The sequence below is a fragment of the Phyllostomus discolor genome, chromosome X (genome assembly GCF_004126475.2).
Source record: "Phyllostomus discolor isolate MPI-MPIP mPhyDis1 chromosome X, mPhyDis1.pri.v3, whole genome shotgun sequence".
In the NCBI taxonomy this organism is placed as follows: domain Eukaryota; kingdom Metazoa; phylum Chordata; class Mammalia; order Chiroptera; family Phyllostomidae; genus Phyllostomus; species Phyllostomus discolor.
The window spans coordinates 99785579-99808494 of record NC_050198.1 but is presented as its reverse complement, the minus strand read 5'-3'; the positions used below and the strand labels follow the sequence as shown (position 1 = coordinate 99808494).

At 41.8% G+C, this 22916-nt stretch overlaps 1 protein-coding gene across 1 annotated transcript in view; it reads right to left on the bottom strand.

Moving 5' to 3' along the window:
- LOC114505286 (vascular endothelial growth factor receptor kdr-like) overlaps nucleotides 1-22916 on the bottom strand; it is a 168143-nt gene that overhangs the window by 115226 nt on the left and 30001 nt on the right. The window contains exons 2-3 of the mRNA XM_028523177.2: nucleotides 11733-11829; nucleotides 3256-3476 (exon numbers count right to left, since the gene is read on the bottom strand). Of these exons, the coding sequence (XP_028378978.1) occupies nucleotides 3256-3476; nucleotides 11733-11829 (318 nt within the window). The remainder of the gene's footprint in view (nucleotides 1-3255; nucleotides 3477-11732; nucleotides 11830-22916) is intronic.

Below are 22916 nucleotides of genomic sequence, written 5' to 3'. Positions count from 1 at the left end.
ACAATGAGCTGCCATCTCACACCTGTCAAAATGGCTACCATCAATAAATCAACAAATAAGTGTTGGTGAGGATGTGGAGAAAATGGACTTCACTCTGATCTCTATCTTTTCTTTTGACTTACTCTGAGCTTTGTTTTTCCTTTTCTACTTATTTTAGGTGTAGGTTTAGATTATTTGAGTTTTTATTGCTTCTTGAGGTAGGCCTGTAATGCTATGACCTTCCCTCTTGGGACTGCTTTTATTGTGCCTCATAAACTTTGGGTTGCCCTGTGTTGATTTTCATTTGTTTCCAGGTAATGTTTATATCCTCTTTGCATTGTTAATGCATTTATTGTTCAATAACGTGTTATTAGCCTCCACGTGTTTGACTGTTTTTCAGGGTTTTTATTTTGTGGTTTCACTTCTAGTTTCATACAATTGTGGTCAGAAAAGACTCTTAGTATGATTCGCATCTTCTTTAATCTGTTAAGGCTTATTTTGTGTCCTAAAATGTGGTCTACCTTTGAAAATGTTCTGTGTACACTTGAAAAAGAAGGAATATTCTAATGCTTTGGAATAAAATGTTCTGTTAATATCAATTAAAGCCATCCAATGCAGTGTTTCATTTAAGGTCACTGTTGCCTAGTTGAATTTTTGTACTTGACGTTCTATCCACTGATGACAGTGGAATGTTAAAATCTCCTACTACACCTGTATTGCTGTCAATCTCTCCATTTTTATATTTAGGTGCTCCTCTGTTGGCTGCATACACGTTTACAAGGGATTGTTTGTTTTTTTGGTACTGAGTTGTGTAAGTTCTTTATAAATGTTGGATGTTAACCCCTTATCAGATGTATCACTGGTGAATATGTTCTTCTATTCAGTGGGTTGTCCTGTCATTTTGTTGATAGTTTTCTTTGCAGTACAAAAAATTTGTAGTTTGATGTAGTCCCATTTATTTATTTTTTTCTTTTGTTTCCTCATCTAAGGAGATATACCAGAAAAATATTGCTATGAGATTTTACTGCTTATGTTTTTTCTAGGACTTTATGGTTTTGAATCTAACATTTAAATATTTAGGTCAATTTTGATTTATTCTTGTGCCTGGTATAAGAAGGTTGTCTAATTTTAGGGGTTTTTTTGCATGTATCTGTCTAATTTTCCCAACAACATTTATTGAATAGACTGTCTTTTTCCCCATTGTATGTTCTCATCTCCTTTTCCAAATATTAATTGACCATAAAGTCATGGGTTTACTTCTGGGCTCTCTATTCTGTTCCATTGATCTGTATATCAGTGTTTATGCCAGTAGCATGCTGTTTTTGTTACTATGTCCTTGTAGTGAATTTTGATGTTAGGTACCATGAGTATAAATGCTAAATTCTAAAAAAAAAATATTAGCACATGGATCCAGCACCGCATTAAAAAGTTAATGCACCACAAATAAGGAGGATTTTTTTTCAGGGATGCATGGTTGGAACTATATTCACAAATAAATAAACATGATACACCACATAATCAAAATGAATGATAAAAATCACATGATCAAATCAATAGATACAAAAAAGCATTTAATAAAATTCAGCACTTATTTATGATAACAACTTTTAGCCAAGTGGGAATAGAGGGGACATATGTCAACATAATAAAGGTCACATATGAAAAACCCACAGCCAACATTTCCAACATGCAAAAACTAAAAGTGTTTCCCTTAAGATCAGGAACAAGACAGGGATGCTGGATTTCACCACTCTTATTCAACATAATACTGGAAGTTCTAGCCATAGCAATCAGACAAGAAGAAGAAATAAAAGGCACCCAGATTAGAAAGGAGAAAATAACACTGTCACTATTTGCAGGTGACATGATATTGTACACAGACAACCCTGAAGAGTCCACCAAAAAACTTCTAGAATTGATAAATGAATTGAGAAAAGTAGCATGATGCAAAATAAGTATCCAGAAAATTGTGCAGAAATTTATGGTATTTCATTACTGGTGCATTTTTATACACCAATAATGAAATACCATAAAGGAAAGCTAAGAAAACAATCCCATTTATAATTGCATAAAAAATAAAATACCTAGGAATAAATTTAAGGATGTAAAAGAACCAGAGTTGGAATATTATAAGACACTAAAGAAATAAATAGAGAAAAAATATGAGTAAGTGGAAGCATATACCGTGTTCATGGGTAGGAATATTAACATCATTCAAATGTCCATACTACCCAAAGCAATCTATAGATTCAACGCAATTCCAATGAAAATACCAATAGCGTATTTCACAGAAGTAGAACAGATATTGGAAAATTTTATATGGAACCACAGAAAACCCCGAATAACTATTGCAATCTTGAGAAAGAAGAAGACAATTGGAAGAGGGTGAAATGCTTTCAAAGTCATTCTATGAGGCTAGCATTAAGCTAATACCAAAACCCAACAAAGGCACTACTAAAAAAGAGAGAGAGAATCACAGGCCAATATCTCTAATGACCATAGATGCTAAAATTATCAACGAAACATTAGCAAACTGAATTCAACAGAACAGTAAACTAATTATACACCACAATCAAGTCTCCTAACCTAGAGCTGTTTCCACCTCATCCTAATCCTTACTATGGTCCCTTAGACTTGCTTAACCTGTATCTTTGGAAGCCCAGGAAGACCGTGGGTTGGAATTTGGGTCTTCTTCAGGGCCAAGTTTGCTGCTTTATAGAGATGTTGGTTATCAGTTAATGTATAAGGAAGTAAAGACATGGCTCATAAAGAGAATGGGTATGTAAGAGGAGCAAAGAAAATAGGCTTCTAAAAGGCACCCTCTGTGCTCTCAAACAAGAAATTATATTCCCAAAGGAGCAATCATCCAGGCCCCAGCACCATAGCCCAAAGCCACAGAAGTTGCGGAAAGGAGATTCAAATGGTAAGAGCCTCCCTGGTCATCTGGAAGTAGAGGAAGATCAAGCTGAATTTGTATGTAGCTTGTCAGGGGAATCTTCCTCCCCACAGTCCCTTCCTTTAGCATACCATTGGTTAACTGCTTGAGTTGGGAACTGATGCTATTATTTCCAAACTGTACCTTTGGAAAGCATGTGGATATAAAGGTACAATTGGATGTCATTAGCAAAATTTAAAAGCACAAGGTGTGTTCTTGCTCTACCGTCCTTGAAAAGCACTCCAAAGTATTCCAAATTTACCTAGGGATTTACGTATCTACACATCCAGAAAAAAAAAAAGCAAAATCCTTCAGGCTCAAAGCCCAAGGTACTCACTCACCTTTGACATACACGTACACACTGGCCTTGTCATTAGGATCCTCAATGTCAGCAATGTCCTTGTAGCTACAGGTAAAGTAGCCCGTGTCACCAGCTTCTGTGTGGAAGATAGTGAGCCGGCTGCAAGTGACAAGGGGGTTATCAGAGCAGGGGTGCTCCAAGATGCGGGCCCGACTTCCTGCAGACCCAGTGCCCCAAGTCCAGGTAACGGCAGCCAGCGCCCTGAAAACACAACACAAAAAATATGCCGAGTCAAGCATGGAAAGGGCAGTGAAGAAGCAATATGGCTGCAGCTCCCAGCACGAGTTCGGAAGGAAGAGTTATAACAGATAGTTTAGTTCCCATGAAAACGTTGGCACAAAGGATGGGAACACCTGACTATGGGTATGAGGAGCATCTGAAACCAAGAGTTATGTTTTGGTCCTTCTCCCTCTCTACCCGTCTATCTCCTCCTTCTACTCAACCTATACCCTCAACCCAGCTCTCCCAATCAATGCATGGGCTTTGGAGTGTTTGCCACTGAGCAGCTAAAGGCAGAGGGAAATGCTGAGTTAAGTGATTTCTGAGGTCCCTTCTGGATGTATGGTTTGGACTTGGAGAATGAAAACTCCAAGACTGGGGGAGGTAAAGGGGCCTTGCCCAGAATGTTGCTGGCAGGATCCACACTCCAAGTCCCACATACTAGGTCCCAGCCTGGGTTTTTATCTCTATTTTTGAATTATACCTTGTTGCCTCACTTAATTCTAAAGGCTTTTTTGGCAAATGAGTTCTGAAAGGGCATGTGGGCTAGCTACAACCAGGGACAAAGCTAACTTAAATTTTGTTTTACTTCTCTCATGTGCAGACAAAACTATAGGACTCCTCTCATGTGCATCTCATCAATTATTTTCTTCTCCTCCCAGTTCCTTATAACAAAAAGAATCTGTGGCACAATGACCAAAAAGATGCAGGGACGACAAACAAAACTGTGTATCAAGTCTCAGTACCACTGTTCAGTTACGTGGCCTTGGACAGTTAATTAAGCTTTCTAGGTCTCAGGGTTCTCATTTGCAAAACAGGGACTATGATCCTTCTCTTACAGGGTTCCATGAAGTCTCATTTAGAGACCTTATGTGGAAACGATTGGCAAATGCAAGCCCTCAGCATACGTGGAAGGCAGTGGAAATTGGGGGGTGAGGGATGGAGCCAGATTTGATTCCTGTTCCTATGTCGAAGACAGCTACCCTTCCCCATGTCATATCTCATGTCCAGCATTCACACATCTAACGATATCACTATGTATTGTGACCCACAAATTCACTGAAGTTTGCAAAAGGTAAACCATGAAGTGGTGTGGGGAGCCATGGCCCACCTTGAGTACATTCTTCAAGAGCAATGTATTTCCAGCCATTCTGAAAAGATAATACACTACCATGACTGTGGTTAAAAGACTGTTAAAAAAATACAAGGAGGGGTTAGAGACAGCAAGGTCAGGACTGAGGTAAAGAACAACAGTGCAAGCCCTGCCCCATCCCAACCCTCACCCTCTGGCTCTTGCACCCTGAGATTAGAATATGGTTTTGTCTCTGTACATGGAAAGAGAATGAATCCAAATCAATTACTCAGCCAACCACTGGAGTCTCTGTTCCTATTTGAACTCTGATCTCCTTAGAGTATGTCCAGCCTCATTCTGGGGTCTTTTTTTTTTAAAGATTTTATTTATTTATTTTAGAGAGAGGAGAAGGGATGGAGAAAATGGGGTGGTGAAACTTCAATGTGTGGTTGCCTCTCCCATGCCCGCTACTGGGGACCTGGCCTGCAACCCAGGCATGTGTCCTGACTGGGAATCGAACCAACGATGCCTTGGTTCGCAGGCCCGCAATCAATCCACTGAGCTATGCTAGCCAGGGCTCATTCTGGGGTCTTGAAATAAACTGTGTAGCCTCCAAACCAGACAGGTTAAGAGAAGGTCTGTCATGTGATAGACTGAATTGTGTTCCCCACAAATTCATGTGTGAAAGCCCTAACCTCCAGTACCTCGGAATATGACACAAGTTCGATATTGAAAGATAATTAAGTTAATGAGGCCATTAGAGTAGGCCCTAATTCAGTCTGGTTGGTGTCCTTATAAGAGGAGATTAGCACACACAGAATAGATTGATAGCAGGGATGAGCACACAGAGAACAGACCACGTGAGGACACAGTGAGAAGGTGCCCATCTGTAAGCCCAAGAGACAGGCCTCATGAGAAAAACCATGTTGACAGCTTTATCTTGAAAATCTAGAGCAGGGGTGTCAAACTCATTTTAACCCTGGGGCCACATCAGCCTCACGGTTGCCTTGAGAGGGCCAAATGCAATTTCAACTCCTTAACAGTTCAGGAGTGGTTACATGTATACAGTCCTAAAATTATTTCGGTCCTTTGAAGGCAACTGAAAGGCTGATGTGGCTCCCGGTGAAAATGAGTCTGACCCCCCTGCTCTAGAACGATGAAAAAATGCATTTCTTGATGTTCGACCCACCCAGTATTGGCTATTTTATTGTGGCAGCCCTGGTAAACTAACACACTCTCTGCACTGTTATCAGCTGCCATCTGAGATTTTATTGTTTTTGTTGAGCTTTGTATGCCATGAGAAATTGGCCCTAGAGTTTAAATTGCTTAACCCTTGCGTGCCTCACCCGACTAGAGAGCCCGGGACCTGCCCCTTAGAGCGAACAAATGATACCGCTCTTCTGCTTTTCATCCCTATGTATGTAGTGCCTCTAATGGCTCTGGGCAATGTCCCAATCCACACTAACCTGGCCTGTGAAGTCTTCAGGAGTATTCCCCATTGTCTGCTCTGATACCAGACAAGAGCAAGTGGGCAAGCAAGACAGTATCTAGGGTTCAAGGGTTAGCCAAACTGGTTTGTTTTTTAAATTGAAGTATAGTGGACATGCAATATTGTATTAGTTTCAGGTGTATGACACAGTGACTCCACATTTCAATCCCTTGTGATGTGCTCACCACGTAAGTCTAGCTACCCATCTGTCGCCATCCATGTTATTACAATAATATCGACTATTTTGCTTATGCCGCCTGTTACATCCCATGAATTGCTTTTATAACTGGAAGTGTATACCTGTTATTCTCCTTCATGTGTTTATGTATCTCCCGCCAAACCCTCTGACAACGGTCATTTTTTTTTCTCTGTATCTATGGGCCTGTTTCTGTTTTGTTTTTTTGGACTTCTTAAATTCCACAAATAAGTAAAATCGTACAATATGTTTCTTCCTCGGTCGGATTTATTTCACTCACCATAATATCCTATAGGATGGTGGGCAGGGGGCGGCTAGGGTATGCAGATCTTTAGAGACAGAAAGCCTAGACGGAGGAGCAAAGGTGAAGGCCTGGGATACACGGGGAGCGGCGGAGGTCAAGGAGGAGGAGCTGTTTGTGTTTGTTCACACAGCCGACTCCTGACTTAGACCCATTTTTAGTTCCCATATCTGGCTATTTGGTCGAGCTGGAGAGGACACTTTTGAAAAGATTCCAGGAATAGAAACTAAGTTCCAGAGATTCCAACAGCAGATTCTCATGCCTGGGCCTGAGCAGCTGGATACTTGGAATGACTGGGCCTCCTATTCCTGATAACATCCTGGGGGAGAATCACATGCCAGAGTCTTGAGCTTCCTTACAAGCTGATTTATGTCCCCCACCCACTTGCCACGAGATGCTGGGTTTGCCGGCCCGAGCACCGAAGGCTTATAGCTTAAGGCTGGGGAACTTCGGTAACTTGCACCAGGAAGTTTTACAAAGGCCAAGCTGAGCATGAGGAAGTATGGTCAGTCCCTGTCGGAGCTGGGCAAGAAAGCACCAGCTCAGCCTGCTCCACAGACCTGTCAAAATGTACAAAGTATAGAGAGTTGCCCGTATGTTTACACGATGAAAAACCCACTGGCTTGGGCATCAGGAGAGCTTGGTGCTGGCACTGGACACTTAACAAGGTCCTCCTCCTCTGCGGGCCTTGGTGTCCTCATCGGTAAAGTGGGGCTCATAGAACCTACCTCATGGATTTATTGAGAAGGTTTACTGAGTCAATCCATATACACTGCTTAGAGAGAAGCCTCACACAGAGCAAGTCTACCCGACGAATCCTAGTTATTGTGGTTATCAACTTTATCTGTCATAGGAATCATTTTTGAAGCATATCATTCTTTCACACTCCACTTCCAATCCATTAGGATATGCTGTATGCTCTACCTTCAGAATGTATTCTGAACCTGCCCACTTCTCACTCCCTCCACTATCGGCATCCTGGTCCCAGCCCTCGTCCTGTCTCGCCTGGAATGCTGCACTAGCCTCTGACTCTTGTCCCCTTTAATCCACATCCCTCACAGCATCCAGAGGGAGATTTTTGAAATATGTATTAGATCACATCATTCCCCTGCTTAAATTCTTCCAGTGGCTTCCCATGACCTTCAGAATAAACTCAAAAGTCCTCACTGACGTGTATGAAATTCTGCTACCTCTGCATCCTAATTTCTTATCATCCTCTCCATTGCTTATTTTGTTCGGGCCACACAAACTTCTTGCTGTTTATTGAGTATGTCAACTTTACCCTTGCCTCAAGGTTTTTTTTTGCATTTTTTATTCCCCCTGCCTGGAACATTCTTCCTCCACATACTTGAATGGCTTCTTCCTTTATGTCTCTGTTCAAATGATACTTCTATTCTGACCAACCTTTTATTAGAAACACTTCCAATTTACACTATGTCCCATTACCCTGATACTTTCCCTACAGAACTTGCCTTCTAATATATTATAAAATTTTCTTATTTATCTTGTTTATTATCTGCCTCACTCACTAGAGTGTTATCTCTAAGAAGGTAAGGATCTTTGCCCATTTTGTTCACTATCATATCTTTTGCACTTCGTCCAGTACCTGGTATACAGTAGGTGCTAAATAAATATGTGTCGAATATATGGGGGAAACAATCCCTTTTCTACCTATTGTATGGGGTTGATATGGGTCTAAAATATATTATTCTCTTGAAACTGTGCTGAAAGATATAAAGTCCAACTTTTAAGCCTTTGTTGATGCTATTTTCTTTTCCTAAATATCCTTCATTCCAAATCTGTCCTGAAATTTCCAATCAAGAGTTCTAGGTACATTTTTTTAAAGATGTTATTGATTTATTTTTAGAGAGAGGGGAAGGGAGGGAGAAACAGAAGGAGAGAAATATCAATGTGGTTGCCTCTGGCATGGCCCCTACTGAGGACCTGCCCACAACCTAGGCATGTGTCCTGACTGGGAATTGAACTGACAATCCTTTGGTCTACAGCCCGTGCTCAATCCACTGAGCTACACCAGCCAGGGTGTTCTGGGTACTTTTAACTTCCCTTTTGAGGATTCCTGTCTTGCTCATTCAACTGTGAGGTGCGTACCTAAAAGCAGAGAGTATGATTTACCCGGTTGTGTATATATGGCCATGCCCACCTCCTGCTAGTACAGCAGACACACAATAAATTACTTGTTTTATTATAAATTTATTTTATTTGATACTCAGGGCAGTAATTATTACTTGTCCACATCAACAAAATGTTTTCTATACAATGAATAAATGAGGGAGTTTATGTATAAACCAGTAGGGGGGAAAGACACCTACAATCATTTGAGAACAAGAAAATAAATGTTCGAAATTTCATTTTCGTGTACTGGAAACTAGAAGTAAGGTAGCAGCACTGCCATTGCCCAATCGTGTGTCCTCTGCCAGATATTGTCATCTTTTCTGTCCCCAACTTACTCATTTTTTAAAAAGGGATTTAGAGGAATTCCTCCTATTTCTGAAAGCTTCTGAGGAGTTCTTTATTTACACGGCCATACCTCCTTCGCTCATTCTTCCATTTCCACCCAAGGCGCTATTAGCCTGTCTTCCGGATGAACTTTCTCTGGGATCCTCTTAGCACTGAAGCAAATTTCCCCTAAAGTGCCAACCATCCTACTCTCCCCAGCCAAGCCTGTCTCAAATGCATCACCTGGGGTTAAGTGTCTACAACTTACGGTGAATTAGAGCTGGTTTTTATGACTCTAAAAGCCCTGGAAAGAAGCCCTGGAAAGAAGTATGATCTATTGGAACATGACAAACCAGAACACATGCAGGCAAGTGGTGGCAGGTTTTATACGATGGCTAATGTAGGGCAGATGCCAGTCAGGGTCACTGGGGTAAAGGGATCCTGTGTGAGCAGCGGCTGATAATGCACTTGAGGCTGACTCCTCGATCATGCTTTATACCCAGAGAAGTTGCTAAGCAGGCGTACAGGTGAGGAAAAGACAGCCTCCAAAAACCAAATGTCTGGCTCAAATCCCCTGATCAAACCTCATCTGTGTTGCTGGAAACACAGACAGCTAGGAGAAAAGGTTACCCCCTGCAGGGGGAGTATGGGAATCTACAAGACCTAGAATAGGAGAACCCCTACCTCCAGTTACGCTATCACTACATTTTAGTATAATTCACCAGGCATGACAATATCGGCTCTTCCCTTCTTTCATAGTACTAAAATATTCACTTAGTTGGACATATGGCCTCCTGTATAAATCACTGTATTTCCCAGCCTCTCTTGCAGCTAAGTGTGGCCATGCGACTCAGTTTTGGTCAAAACAATATAAGCACAAGTGGTGTATAAAGCTTTTGGGAAAATGGTCTTAGATATAGAAGGCACGCTTTTCTTTACCTTCATTTTTTTTTTCCTTTTCCTAACTACCTGGAATGTAGATGTGATGAATGGAGTTTGAGTAACCATTTTGGACCACATGGTGAAAGCCATTAATTAATGAAGGTGGATCTACAATACAGAAAGAGTATGAGTTTCTAGTGATTTCACGGGACTGGCATGCCATCCCCAGAAATCCACCCTTTCCATTTTTTTCCCATAAAACAATTAAACTTTATTTCCTAGTGCAGCTGTTAACCTGGGTTTCCTATTGCGTATACTACAATGGAAACTTGACTGACATACTGGCGCCTTGGCTAGCTTAACAAATGAGGGAGCACTGTACTATCCTTTCAGTTCAATTCAATTCAATATGCATTTATTGAGCACCTGCATCTGTATCTGCCAAAGAATCTCACCACTCCTTTCTTGGAACCTTGCTCTCCCTTATTATAGTTCTCCCTTGTTTCTCCCTCTTACTCATTCTCCATGCACTTTCCCAAGTCCCCTTCCTGCCCAGGCAATCTTGAAGCACAGGGACTCCTGAAGATTATGACCTGTACCCTTTTATCTTCTCACTCAATGTACCCCCCACTATCCTCGTCTACTTACATAGTTTCAACTCTCATTCAGTTTCTGTGAATAACTCTCACATCATCTTTAATCGGGTTTCTTTCCTATACCCTCATACCTACCATTCTTAGAATGCAAAATTCCTGTTGAGCTTTTCAAACTCAACTTCTCTTTCTGCTAGAATTGCCATCTTCGTTATTCACCAAAATGAAGAACGTAGAGGAAAAGAGAAGAAGTACCCACTCCCAATTTTCTACCGATTTTTGAAAATGTGGCATTGTTCATTTGGCCACATACATATGAGTCTACACAAGTAATGTGACACTGGATATCAAGGAAATAGATACCACTTTAAGAGTTCTAAACAATGTAACTGTGACAAGGGAGAGTCTACAGGCTCACATATGCTGTGTGGTATCGACATTGTTGTAAACAAGTAAGAGCAGATTTTTGCCAGGAGAATTAATGTACATTTTGGCATATTAAGGACTTTAAGAGTCAAATTAGTTTCCTGGAATGTGTGAAAAAAGTAATAAGAGCCCTGGCTGGTGTGGCTGAGTGGATTGAGTGCTGGCCTGTAAGCCAAAAGGTTGCTGGTTTGATTCCCAGTCAAGGCGCATGCCTGGGTTGCGAGCCAGGTCCCTGGTGGGGAGAATGTGAGAGACAACCACATATTGATATTTCTCTCTCTCTCTAAAAATAAACAAAGTCTTTTTTTAAAGTAATAATATAAATAAGGGAGCCAAAAACAAAAATATCTAGATTCAGCTAAAAAGCTAGCCCACTACACCCAGAGAAGTTCACTTGGTAAAAACCACTATTAACAAACCCAATCTTCCAGAACCTGTTCTGTACTGTTGTAAAATAAATAAAAAATTTAGATAATCAAAAATAAATAAAAAAACCCCACAATATGTCTATGCCCTGACTGGTATGGTTCGGTGGATTGAGTGTTGGCCAGCAAACCAAAAGGTCACTGGTTTGATTCTTGGTCAGGGCACATGCCTGGGTTGTAAGCTGCGCCCCCAGTTTGGGGTGCACAAGAGGCAACTGATTGATGTTTCTCTCCCTCTCTTTCTCCCTCCCTTACCCTGTCTCTAAATAAGAAAATAAATAAAGTCTTCAACTCTAAAAAAAGTTGTTAGTTAAAAAAAAAACAACACCCAATATTTCTGAGCTCCCTACCATGGGTCTTTTAATCAGGAAAAGTTGAAGGGCCTAGATTTTGTTACCTGCAGGTGATGTCAAATGTTCCACCAGCCTGGATCACCACTTGATCTCCAAGAATGCTCAGTTCTGGCTTCATCATGGTCTCTTTATTGGCAAGACCTGAACCAAGATAAAATGTATTGCTATTAGGATTTTTCAATTAGTCATCAGATGTATCCAAATATCACTCCACATGAATAAACTGATATGTATGTGAAGCCAACTGCTGCATTCTCTATAAAGCAAACCATTAGAAACACCCAAATGTCTATAGATAAGGGACTGAGCAAATGACGGTACATACATGTGATGGCGTACACAGCAATAATACAGGAAAAAAAGGAAGCACTTTATATAACAATATAGCACAGTCTCCAAAATAAATCAAATAAAAAGCAAAATCCAAAGTAGAATGTATGGTATATAAGCATTGAAGTAAACGAACAAACTGTAGGTATTTAGTTACGCATGCGTAGAACTGGAAGACACACACAAAAATTGGGTGTAGGTGGTTGCCTCTGGGGAGGGAAAATGGAGCAAATAGTGGATGTAATAGAGCTTTCCACTGCATACACCTGTGGTCATGTTGAATCACTGTGTGTGACTACTTACCAGTACTACCTAATAGAGTTCAAAAAGTCTGTTGTTTGCCCGATCGATTTTGGACTTGGCCATATGACTTGATTTTAGCAAACTGAATTTGGGTTGAAATTGTAGTGCATCAGTTTGAGTCTGGATTTTTAATAAACATCGACTGTTCTTGTTCAATCTCCTTCTTTTCTGCCATTGCTGTAACAAAACCGGATCTATAGAGGCTGCCTGTCCAAGGGGAGTGAGAGACACCTAGAGCAGACCTGGACCCTGCAGGCTCAAGCCAAACCCAGTAGAACCAGCCTAGGTCAGCATGACACTAAACTATGCACAGTTGCATGAGCAAGAAAAAATATTAACATGGTGTGGTTAATTAAACATAATTTAATTATGTATAATTGAAATGAAAAACAGCACAAACCTGAATTGTACAATTTTATCAGTTTTACTGTATGTATATACACATGCAACTATTGCTTCAATAAAAATAATTAATATACCAGCCCTGGCTGGCATAGCTCAGTGGATTGAGCGCAGGCTGCGAACCAAAGTGTCGCAGGTTCGATTCCCAGCCAGGGTACATGCCTGGGTTGCGGGCCATGACCCCCAGCGACCGCACATTGATGTCTCTCTCTCGCTCTCTCTCTCTCTTTCTCCCTCCCTTCCCTCTCTAAAAATAAATAAAAAAAGAAAAGAAAAGATCTCAATTTGTTGTGTGGCTACATTAAAAAAATAATTCAAGCCCTGGCTGGCATAGCTCAGTGGATTGAGCACGGGCTAGGAACCAAAGTGTCCCAGGTTCGATTCCCAGCCAGGGTACATTCATGGGTTGCAGGCCATAACCCCCAGCAACCGCACATTGATGTTTCTTTCTCTCTCTCTCTCTCCCCCCCTCTCTTCCCTCCCTAAAAATAAATAAATAAAATTATTAAAAAAAATAATAATTCATATACCCACCACCTCCTAAACTTATTTAATGCCCCTTTGTAAACCATCTGTCTCTATGCCCTTGCCTCCAAGCAACCAATGATCTGCCTTTCTTTCATTACAGATCATTTTAAATTTTCTACAATTTTAAAATAAATTGAATTATATAATATATACTCTTTCTTTTTTCTTTTATTTATTTATTTTTAGAGAGAGGGAAGGGAGGGAGAAAGAGAGGGAAAGAAACATCAATATGTGGTTGCCTTTTACATGGCCCGCGCTGGGGACCTGGCCCACAACCCAGGCATGTGCCCTGACTGGAAATTGAACTGGCGACCCTTTTGGTTCATAGCCTGCATTCAATCCACTGTGACACACCAACCAGGGCAGTATTTACTCTTTCATGTCTGGCTTTGTTCACTCAGAGTATGATTTTGAGACATATCTCTGTCATAGTATATATCAATAGTTTATTTCTTTGTATTTCTAAGCAGTATTCCATCGTTTGGATATAATCCCATATTGTTTAGGTATTCATTGATTCATGGACATTCAGGTTGTTTCCACTTTTTGGCTATTATGAGCAAGAACTGCTATAACATTTATGTAAGTCCTTGTGCGGACATATACTGCCACTTATCTTAGATAAACACTTAGATGTGGCATGACTGGGTCATGCAGTAGGCCTATATTTAGCCTTTTCACAACCTGACACACTGTTTTCCAAAGTACCTGGACTATTTTGCAACCTCACTAGCAATGAATGGGAGGTCCAGGTGCATCCCATTCTTGCAAACATTTCATATGGTCAGTCTTTTTATAGTCTAATATATCTAATGGGTATGTAGAAATATCTTATTGTGGTTTCAATTTGCATTTTCCCTATGATTAATAATGTAATACATACTCTCATATACTTATTGGCCATCTATGTCACTTTTTACAAGAAGTGTCTATTCAAATCTTTGTAATTTCTAGGGGGTATTTGTCTTCTTTTTGAGTTGTAAGCATTATTTGCACACTCTGTTTGATATAGGTGATGCCGCTGGTAGGTGTAGAACGTTTATTAGGCAGCATTTTTGAGGCAGCAGCTGACCTGTACAATACCCTTATGTGTGTATATTCAAGTATATACCATGATAATAAATTGCTTATTTGAAATAAGTAAACACAACTGATAAGGCAGCAAACAAAAATAATTTTTGTCAGTTATTTAAGGGGGAAAGGAAACTACTATTTATTGAGCACCTACTAAATATGGCAATAGTTTTACTCGTTTTAACTCACTGGATCATCAACACTCTGTCAGGTAGGTAACTATTATTATACCTCTTACAGCGAGTCAGAAAACTGAAGCTACAGAAAAGAAAACCGAGGTTCACAGTCAGATAGCCCGTAAGTGGTAGAACTGGGTGGGATTCAACCTGGGGTCTGCCTGACTCCAACGTGCACGCTCTTTCTATGCAATCGCACTGTTTTCATCTACGAAGCACAGCTCATCTCCCGCCCAAGTCCAGGGCTAATGCTCAAGTGCCGCCATGTCCAAGCAAGTGGCCAAAATAGAACTAAAGCTAAGAACGAATGTTGACTGATTGTGTTATATTACATACCAGTTAATAGCAATATTACCTAAAACATTTTATTCCAGTTCCATTGACAATTAAGCGAGCCTTTTTCTGAGTTCCAGGAACATACTGTGAGACCATAATTACAGGTCTCACTTCACTCTGCCTTATGGTGAATGCCATTTTTCTTATGTCTGGCTGCTGCAGAGATTGGGAGCCCTCTGATGTTGGGGAACTGTGCTTATTCATCTTACCCCCACTCCGGAGCACACAGCAGAGGACTGCCCCCATGGCCAACTTAAGGAACACACTCTTTCCTACGTTTAGTGATGCCATGAGTGAAGCAGAGCCTTCAGACATGGTCTTTGCTTTCAAAGATCTCACAGTCTAGTAAGAAAAACAGCCATCAGCACTTGGTTGCATTGAATATGTTAAGGGCTACAAAAGGCATGAAACAAGGAGCTGTGGGAGCCCAGGCAAGCCAGTAATCAATTCCATAAGTGTTTGTTGAATGAATAAGTTATGTGATTGGAAAGATTTCAATTCGTCAGGTGTAGTGCAGAGGTGAAAAGCACAGGATGTACAGGCAGACAATCTGAATTTGTGACCGAGCTCTACCATTTGTTACCTATACAACCATGGGAATTTACTTAACTCAGGCGCAACTGTCTCATGTGTGTAATGGGACTAATTGCATAGGTTTGAGCTGAGGATTAAATAAGTTACTGCATTGAAAACATATCACTTACCTATTGTGTATTATTTCAAAGCAGTATTTCCCTTAATTTTCTGCCTCAGTGCTTACAATGGCCACAATTAACATCACCACTGCAGGCCAATAAACTGCTTTCTGAACCTGGGTTTGGCCTGGGAATAGAAAACTGTGTGTGTGCAGACAAAGAGGAGTATCTATGAGCTTCCTAAACACTTGTGTTCAGTATAGATTGGTGGTTGGTTTGGGTTTTGTTCTAATGAAAATGTTTTTTTTTTTAGAAGTGGGGATTCTTCATTAAAAATATTTAGATTCCCCAACTTCCATTTGCTGGGGAAAGTTGCCTTTTCTGGTGGGAGAAGTTGAATCGAATGAGCCAGGTATACCGGGAACACAGTCTGTTATAAGCAGGAAGGACTTTATCACACAAGGGCATGTGAACACACACCTAACAGACATACAGAATGTTTTCACAACTGTTGTCTCTGGGCTCCAAGGAACAGGTTAAAGAGTCTTACATTAGACTTAGTGATTTCCTCTCTGCCAAGCAGGTTATACACACATACTCATCCATGACTTCTAGCATCTCCACGAAGGACATGCTATTATAGCTCCGCTTTGCTTATAAGAAAGACCAAGAGCCAGAGTCGCCTTGCCTAAAAGCCACGCAACCACGTGGGACAAAGTGGATTCAAAAAGTAACATACCTGGCTCTGGTCAGCTTTGCTTTCTGCTAGATCATAACCACAGTCTTGAGCCACCCCATGTACCCACTGCAGACAAAAGGGCAGAAAAGGGAGAGGAAGCGTGCACGCTTCTCTGATATTAGAGATGATCATTCCCAAACTCCATTCCCTTTGCACATCCCCTTCTGCTGGTCTCCCTGCTACTCCATTCATCTTGAGCTTGCTCAGATCCTCTGGACAGTTGCCCTGTTGGTTAAGAGTTTGTTTTCTTTGGAAGTGATGGAGAGGCATTCCTCAGGAAGCAGAGAGAAAGGGGGCTTGGAGTTGTCTTGTCTAACAAAATATTTCCAAATTTAATGCGAATGCCAAGTGGAGGAACTTTGGGGTATACATACAAATGACAAGAGAAAGACAGGGAGAGCAAGGGTGCATTTGAGGACTGTGGGATCCTTCTCCCACCAAATTCTGTGGTTGTTAACAAAAGCAACGGTTTCGTTTGGACAGTAACAGAATAACCAAAATGTACCTGAGGTTTAGATATACTGATGGCTGAACTGAGAAGACCTCAAACTGGGAACGTGTACACCTTGCAGCTCCTTTAAAACAAGAGGTGAGGAGACTTGGGTTTATAGAGAAACTATACTTTAGAAGGGAAACAAACCTTACAAATGTGGAAAAGGGGATTAAATATGGGAAAACCAAAGAAGCTATTTTGAATCTTTTGTGGGTGAAAAAGAAGAAACAAATGGCTTTAGAAAAAGTCAGTAGCAGGAATCATTTAGAATCGAAGGACAGGCAAAGAGCTTCCCTGATAAGAAAAAGCTACAGAAGTTAATCACCTCCAAAGTAGTATTACAAAAAAATGTTTGAGTGTCTTCCTTAAGAAGAAGAAATAGATAAAAATGTGAATAATAAAATAGCAATAAATGCATATTTATCAACAAATACTTTAATTGCAAATGGATTAAATGTTGCAATCAAAAGACATGGTGACTGCCGTGGCTGGTGTGGCTCAGTGGATTGAATGCCAGCCTGCGAACCACAGGGTTGCTGGTTCGATTCCAAGTGAGGGCACATGCCTGGCTTGTGGGCCAGGTCCCTGGTGAGGGGTGCGAAAGAAACAGCCACACATTGATGTTTCTCTCCCTCTCTCTCCCTCCTTTCCCCTCTGTCTAAAAATAAATAAATAAAATCTTTAAAAAACAAAAGATACATGGTGACTGAATGGATAACAAAACAAGACCTTACATGTGCTGTTCACAAGAGACTCATTTCAGATTGAAAGACACACAGACTGAAAGTAAAGGAATAGAAAGAGATATTTCATGGAAATGGAAACACAAAAAAAGCTGTGGTAGGAATACCCATACAAGACACAATGGGCTTTAAAACAAAGGTTAGAACAAGAAACCAAAAAAGTACCCAGCAATTCCACTACTCGGTATTTATTTGAAGAAACCCAAAACACTAAATCAAAAATACATATGCATCCCTATATTCATTGCAGCATTATTTACAACAGTCAAGATATGGAAGCAACCTAAGTGTCCATCAATAGATGAATGGATAAAGAGAAGTAACACATACACACACACACACACACACACACACACACATAATGGAATATGACTCAGCCACGAAAAAAATGAAATCTTGCCATTTGTGACAACATGGATGGACCTAAAGGGGATTATACTGAGTGAAATAAGTTAGAGAACAAAAAACAGGAGATGATGTCACTTATATGTGGAATAAAAAAAAACCAAAATAAATAAAACAAGCAGACCAGAAACATACTCATAGATACAGAAAACATTTTCATGGTTGCCGGATGGGAGGGATATTGGGGGACTGGATGGAAAGGTGAAGGGGTTAAGAAGTACAGATGGCTAGTAACAGAACAGTCATGGGGATGTAAAGTACAGCACAGGGAATATAGTCAATGATAGTCTAATACCTATGCATGTTGTCGGATGGGTATGAGATTTATTGGGATGGTCTCTTGTAAGTTATATAATTTTTAATCACTGGGTTGTATACCTGAAACTAATACATTGAATGTCAACTGTGATTAAAATTTTTAAAAGATTTTATTTATTTATTTGTAGGTGGAGAGGGGGGAGAGAGAGAGAGAGATAGAGAGAAACATCAATGTGCGGTTGCTGGGGGCTGTGGCCTGCAATCTAGGCATGTGCTCTGACTGGGAATCGAACCTGCGATGCCTGGTTCGCAGCCCGCGCTCAATCCACTGAGCTACGCCAGCCAGGGCTAATTTTTTTTTAAAAAAGAAAAGTTCAGTAGTTAGAGTCCAATAGCTTTAAGAGAAGAATTTTGATATAATAAATTTGAAGCCTTGATGTACGACCCACCCAGGGAGGACCTTTCTCTTTTGCTCGCCAGGAGAGCAGTAGCAGTGACCGGCACTCAGGCATGGCTAACTTTCACGAAGGGATACCACAGGTATCAATAAGTGCTTCTGTTATCGTCAGTTTAAACAAGGATACAACAAAGAAAAAGAGGTTAGGTTGTCTAAGAATACACACTTAGTAAGTGTTAATACTATGAGTTAATCCGGGCAGCTGATTTCAAAGCTTGTGCTCCTAACCACCGTAGTATGTTGTCCTAACCAGTAGCCAAGTGAAGGGGCCAATCCCGTGCATTGCAGTTAAAACGTCAGCACTGCCTCTGACAATGCTCAACCTGCTTTGATGCTTTGAGAAGAACACATCTGGAAAAACAGTGAGGCTGAAGTATTTCTCACTCCCCCAGATGCATGTGGCTTAGAGCTGAAAGAACTGAGGCAACAAAGAAATCCCCAACCAAGTTCTTTCCCACACCCCATACAGCCACCTCCCGTGAAAGTCATTTTCATCTGGATCCGACATCCAGGCACATTCCGTCCAAGGCTCTGCCCAAGCCATACCCCCAACTCTCCAGCTGCTGGTGAGGAAGTAAACTCACTTCTACCCATGTATGCCAACATTTGCAAAGAGGAAGAGCCAGACCTGAAATGTTAATACAGCAGCAGCAGAAAAGTACAGCCTTCTGAAGGAGCGACTTGGATCAAAATGTTCTCTGTTGTTAATCACAGGCCAAGGTCAGGCAGATTCTTTCCTGACATTACATAAAGGCTGGAAAGGCTTTCTGGGAGTGCCAATTGCTGATGAAGGGGAAACACCATGCAGGAAGCTAGGGAGTGGAGGGGGGCACTTCTGAACAATGGCTCTCTAGAGATCGCAAAAGTAATCTCCTTCTCCTTCCTTTCCCCCTCTGCAGGATGTGTCTGTTTCTTTAAGTTTTCTGCTTCCCTTTCTTTCCCTGTATTCCAAAGAAGCCCGTGCCATCTATGATCTACGCATTTATGCAATTTCTGGAGAGCGTAGGTAACTGGAAGTGTTTCTTTCATTTTACTAAAACTAGGCTTCCAAAGGACAGTGTGAACTTTTAAAAGTAGCTGTGCATGAGTCCCCCACCTGTGACATCATTGAGGTGAAGACCCTCCCCTTCAGGGAGAGCAGTCAGCACTGCAAATGCCACCAAGCAAAGCACAAAGGAGGCGGAAAGATTCAGATGAGCAACAGCGAGCCTAGAGAGTATACAATTCCCTGTGGTTCCACCTCACAGAATCTGTAGCTGCGCCTCCACAGATGGCCTGTGGGTGGGAACTTTTCTGGGATCAGCAGGACCCGTGCGTTGCCATTTCCAGACGACGTCTACCCTTTTCTGTATCTGCCAGGCCAGTCGAGATGGCTGGCAGATCAGACAAGATGGTTTGGGTGGAAGAACTGGCCTACAAGGGCCTGTGTGCCCCTTCACATCTCCCTTCGCTAACTCTGGCTGTACGGATCTTGCTCCAAGCTCCCTCCAGAGGAGGGAAATCAGTCATCCCTAAAGTATTGGCAGTCCGAAAACCCTGTCTGATTCCAGACACAGGCATGCTATTGAGGCAAGAGCGCCGGATTTGATGCTACCTGCAATGAATAATCAGAGGCAGGCTGAGGAAAAGAATCATCTGTCAGGCATGGCCGGGCTAAATAATCCTCCAGGCCCTTCCGGACTCTGAGTGGCAGGAAAAGCAGAGTACTTAAGAGTATGGGTTTTTGGACTGATGCCCTAGGTCTGAATTCTGACTCTCCCACGTATTCGTTGTGTGACTGTGGACAAATTACTTAACCAGTCTAGCCCCCAGTTTTCTTCCCTGTCACATGGAGATGGTAATAAACGGCACCCACCTGATAGGGCTATTGTGGATATTCAGGGGCTTCGTAATATGTATAAAGTGCTTAGAAAAGAGTCTGATGCCTAGCAACACTCAGTCCGCGTGAGCCTGTGTACGGCAGGAGGCCTACCTTCTGGGCCAAACCACGCTCCTGACTGGTTGCATGACCTAAGACATACCCTGTCCGTTGTCCTTTCGGTCATTGTTCCCTTAACCATAAAAAAGAGGGGAACTACGCCAGCGAGGCTTTGTGATTTCTAAAACGCCCTCTTCATTCTGACGTCCCATGATGTTACAAGGTCAAGAAATGGAGAATATAAAATGTACCCATCCTCCTTGGAATTCTGGTGACAGGCATGCCTGGAGGAAGCCTGCTTCCCAGAGAAGGTGGGACTATGGAGCGAGAGAACACTTGTCCTGAGGGTCTGAAGAATTCAAGGCCATTTCTCCAGTGGTCTGGCCTTTTCTGACGGCATTTCATTACTCAGCCCCATTGTCTTCATTGACAAGGAGCACTTGGTTTCCTAGGGCAGTTTCCAGAGGAAGATGAAACATGAAACACAAAGACAGCCTTATCAAGGCCCCGAGTCCTGGCTGGATGAGCCTGATTGATGAATGGGGCAGATGGGGGCAGGAGAAAGAATGATTAAAGAGAAGGGAAGACACATGTTTTTGTATGGTGTGCTTTACAGGACAGATTTGAAATTGAAAACAGCCCCAGAGCTGGGAACGTTTGCACTCAGCTATAAATCAAGACAGACCCAAACAACACTCGTAGGTTGTGCAATGTGACAAATAAAAAAAAAAAGTAGAACTTTAGGTATCCAGAGCATAGGGAAGGCCAAAGTTTGCTTGTCTGGCAGATTCCTGCTGGCTTGAGTAAGTAGGTCCTAAGGGTAAGGGATAAGGCAAAGAAGCTGAAGTGGACTATTCAGCTGAAACTCTGCTGATGACTACTTTTTCTGACTCGAACTGAACTGATAAGTCAAAGGCGACTCCAGTTTCTCTGGTGAGTTCCAGGAACAAAACCATCACAGATACATGCTTAGGAGCTTATCATCAGTAACTTGGCCTATGGTAGCCCTGTGTGGCAGGGTAGACAATTTCTCTCATGATAAAAATGCTCTACAACAGCAAGGGAGTTTCTAGCCAGGTACATGGCTGCTCAGAATAAATACTATACATCCTCACTTCCCTGACAGCTAAGAGGAGGTATGTGACCAAGTTCTGACTAATGAGATGCAAACGAAAATGATGGGTTTAAGTCTTTCCAGGTTATACCATAAAGGGCAAGAGTGTACCCTTTAATTGCCTATATTCCCTCTTTCATGTAGTTGAAATATGTATGTGGTGGTGAACCATGTGGACAAGGACAGCACTGTAGAGACACTGGAGAAGTAAAACAGAAGGAACCTGGGTCCTTCAATGAAATTATACAGCAGAGCTCTGGGCTCCCTGCATCCAGATTTTTCTGTAACTCTCTTATTTTAAGCCCCAATTATATAAGTTTCTTTGTTAGAGGAAACATATGCCCTACACTATACTTTCCTGTGCTAATACACTAATAATATACTTACAGTGTTCCATATACAACTTCTGGATGTTGCCTTGTCTTTCAGCAGATACTTCTGGATCAAGACTGCCTGCTAGCAGAACTTTTTTGAATTGAGGTAAAATTGGTTAATAACATATAAGTTTCAAAGGATCCAAGATGAAGGTGGAGTCGGTGGAAGTTATAATCACGTCCTCCCAGGACCAAACTGGAATTACAGCTAAATTATAGAACAACCTGAATAACCAGCGGAAGGCTAGCTGAACAGAAGTCTCATAACCAAGGATTTACAGAAGAAGCCACATCAAGGTTGGTAAGAAAAACAGAGATGGGAAAAGGGCTGGCCTTGCTTCCATGGGTGGCAACCGAGATCCTGGAGGGATGTCTCAGCTGCAAAGGTTCCCCCTACTAAGGAGCGCTGGACTCCCCAGCCCAGAGCATCAGAGCCAGCAAGCAGCATCTACATAACACCTAGCTGTGAAAATCAGCAGGAATTCTGACCACCAGGGAGAGACAGGAGTCTGCTTGTGCCCTCTTTTTTTTAATTTTATTTTAATCATTGTCCAAGTACAGTTTTCTCCCTCTTACTCCCGTTCCAGCCCACCCACCCATCCCTCCCCACTTCCCTCAATTACCACCCTCCCCCTAGTTTTTGTCCATGTGCTTGTGCCCTCTTATCACAGGTGCCCTCTCTTAAAGGGCCAACCCACAAAATATCATTCGCAGCCACTCACATTGGGCTCTGGCAGAGAGTGCAAAGTGGACTACAGTCACATGATGAGAGCCTGGGGTTTGTGGCTCTGGGGAGAGAACTGAAGGGACAGCCACCAGGATCCGTGTGCTGAGTCCCTCTCCCACACTGTAGACACCATTTTTCTGGGGTAGAGCAATCCTCTCCTTATGGCATCAGCCTGGGAGAATGCAATAAATAGTCCCACCCTCTGGACTCCCTCTC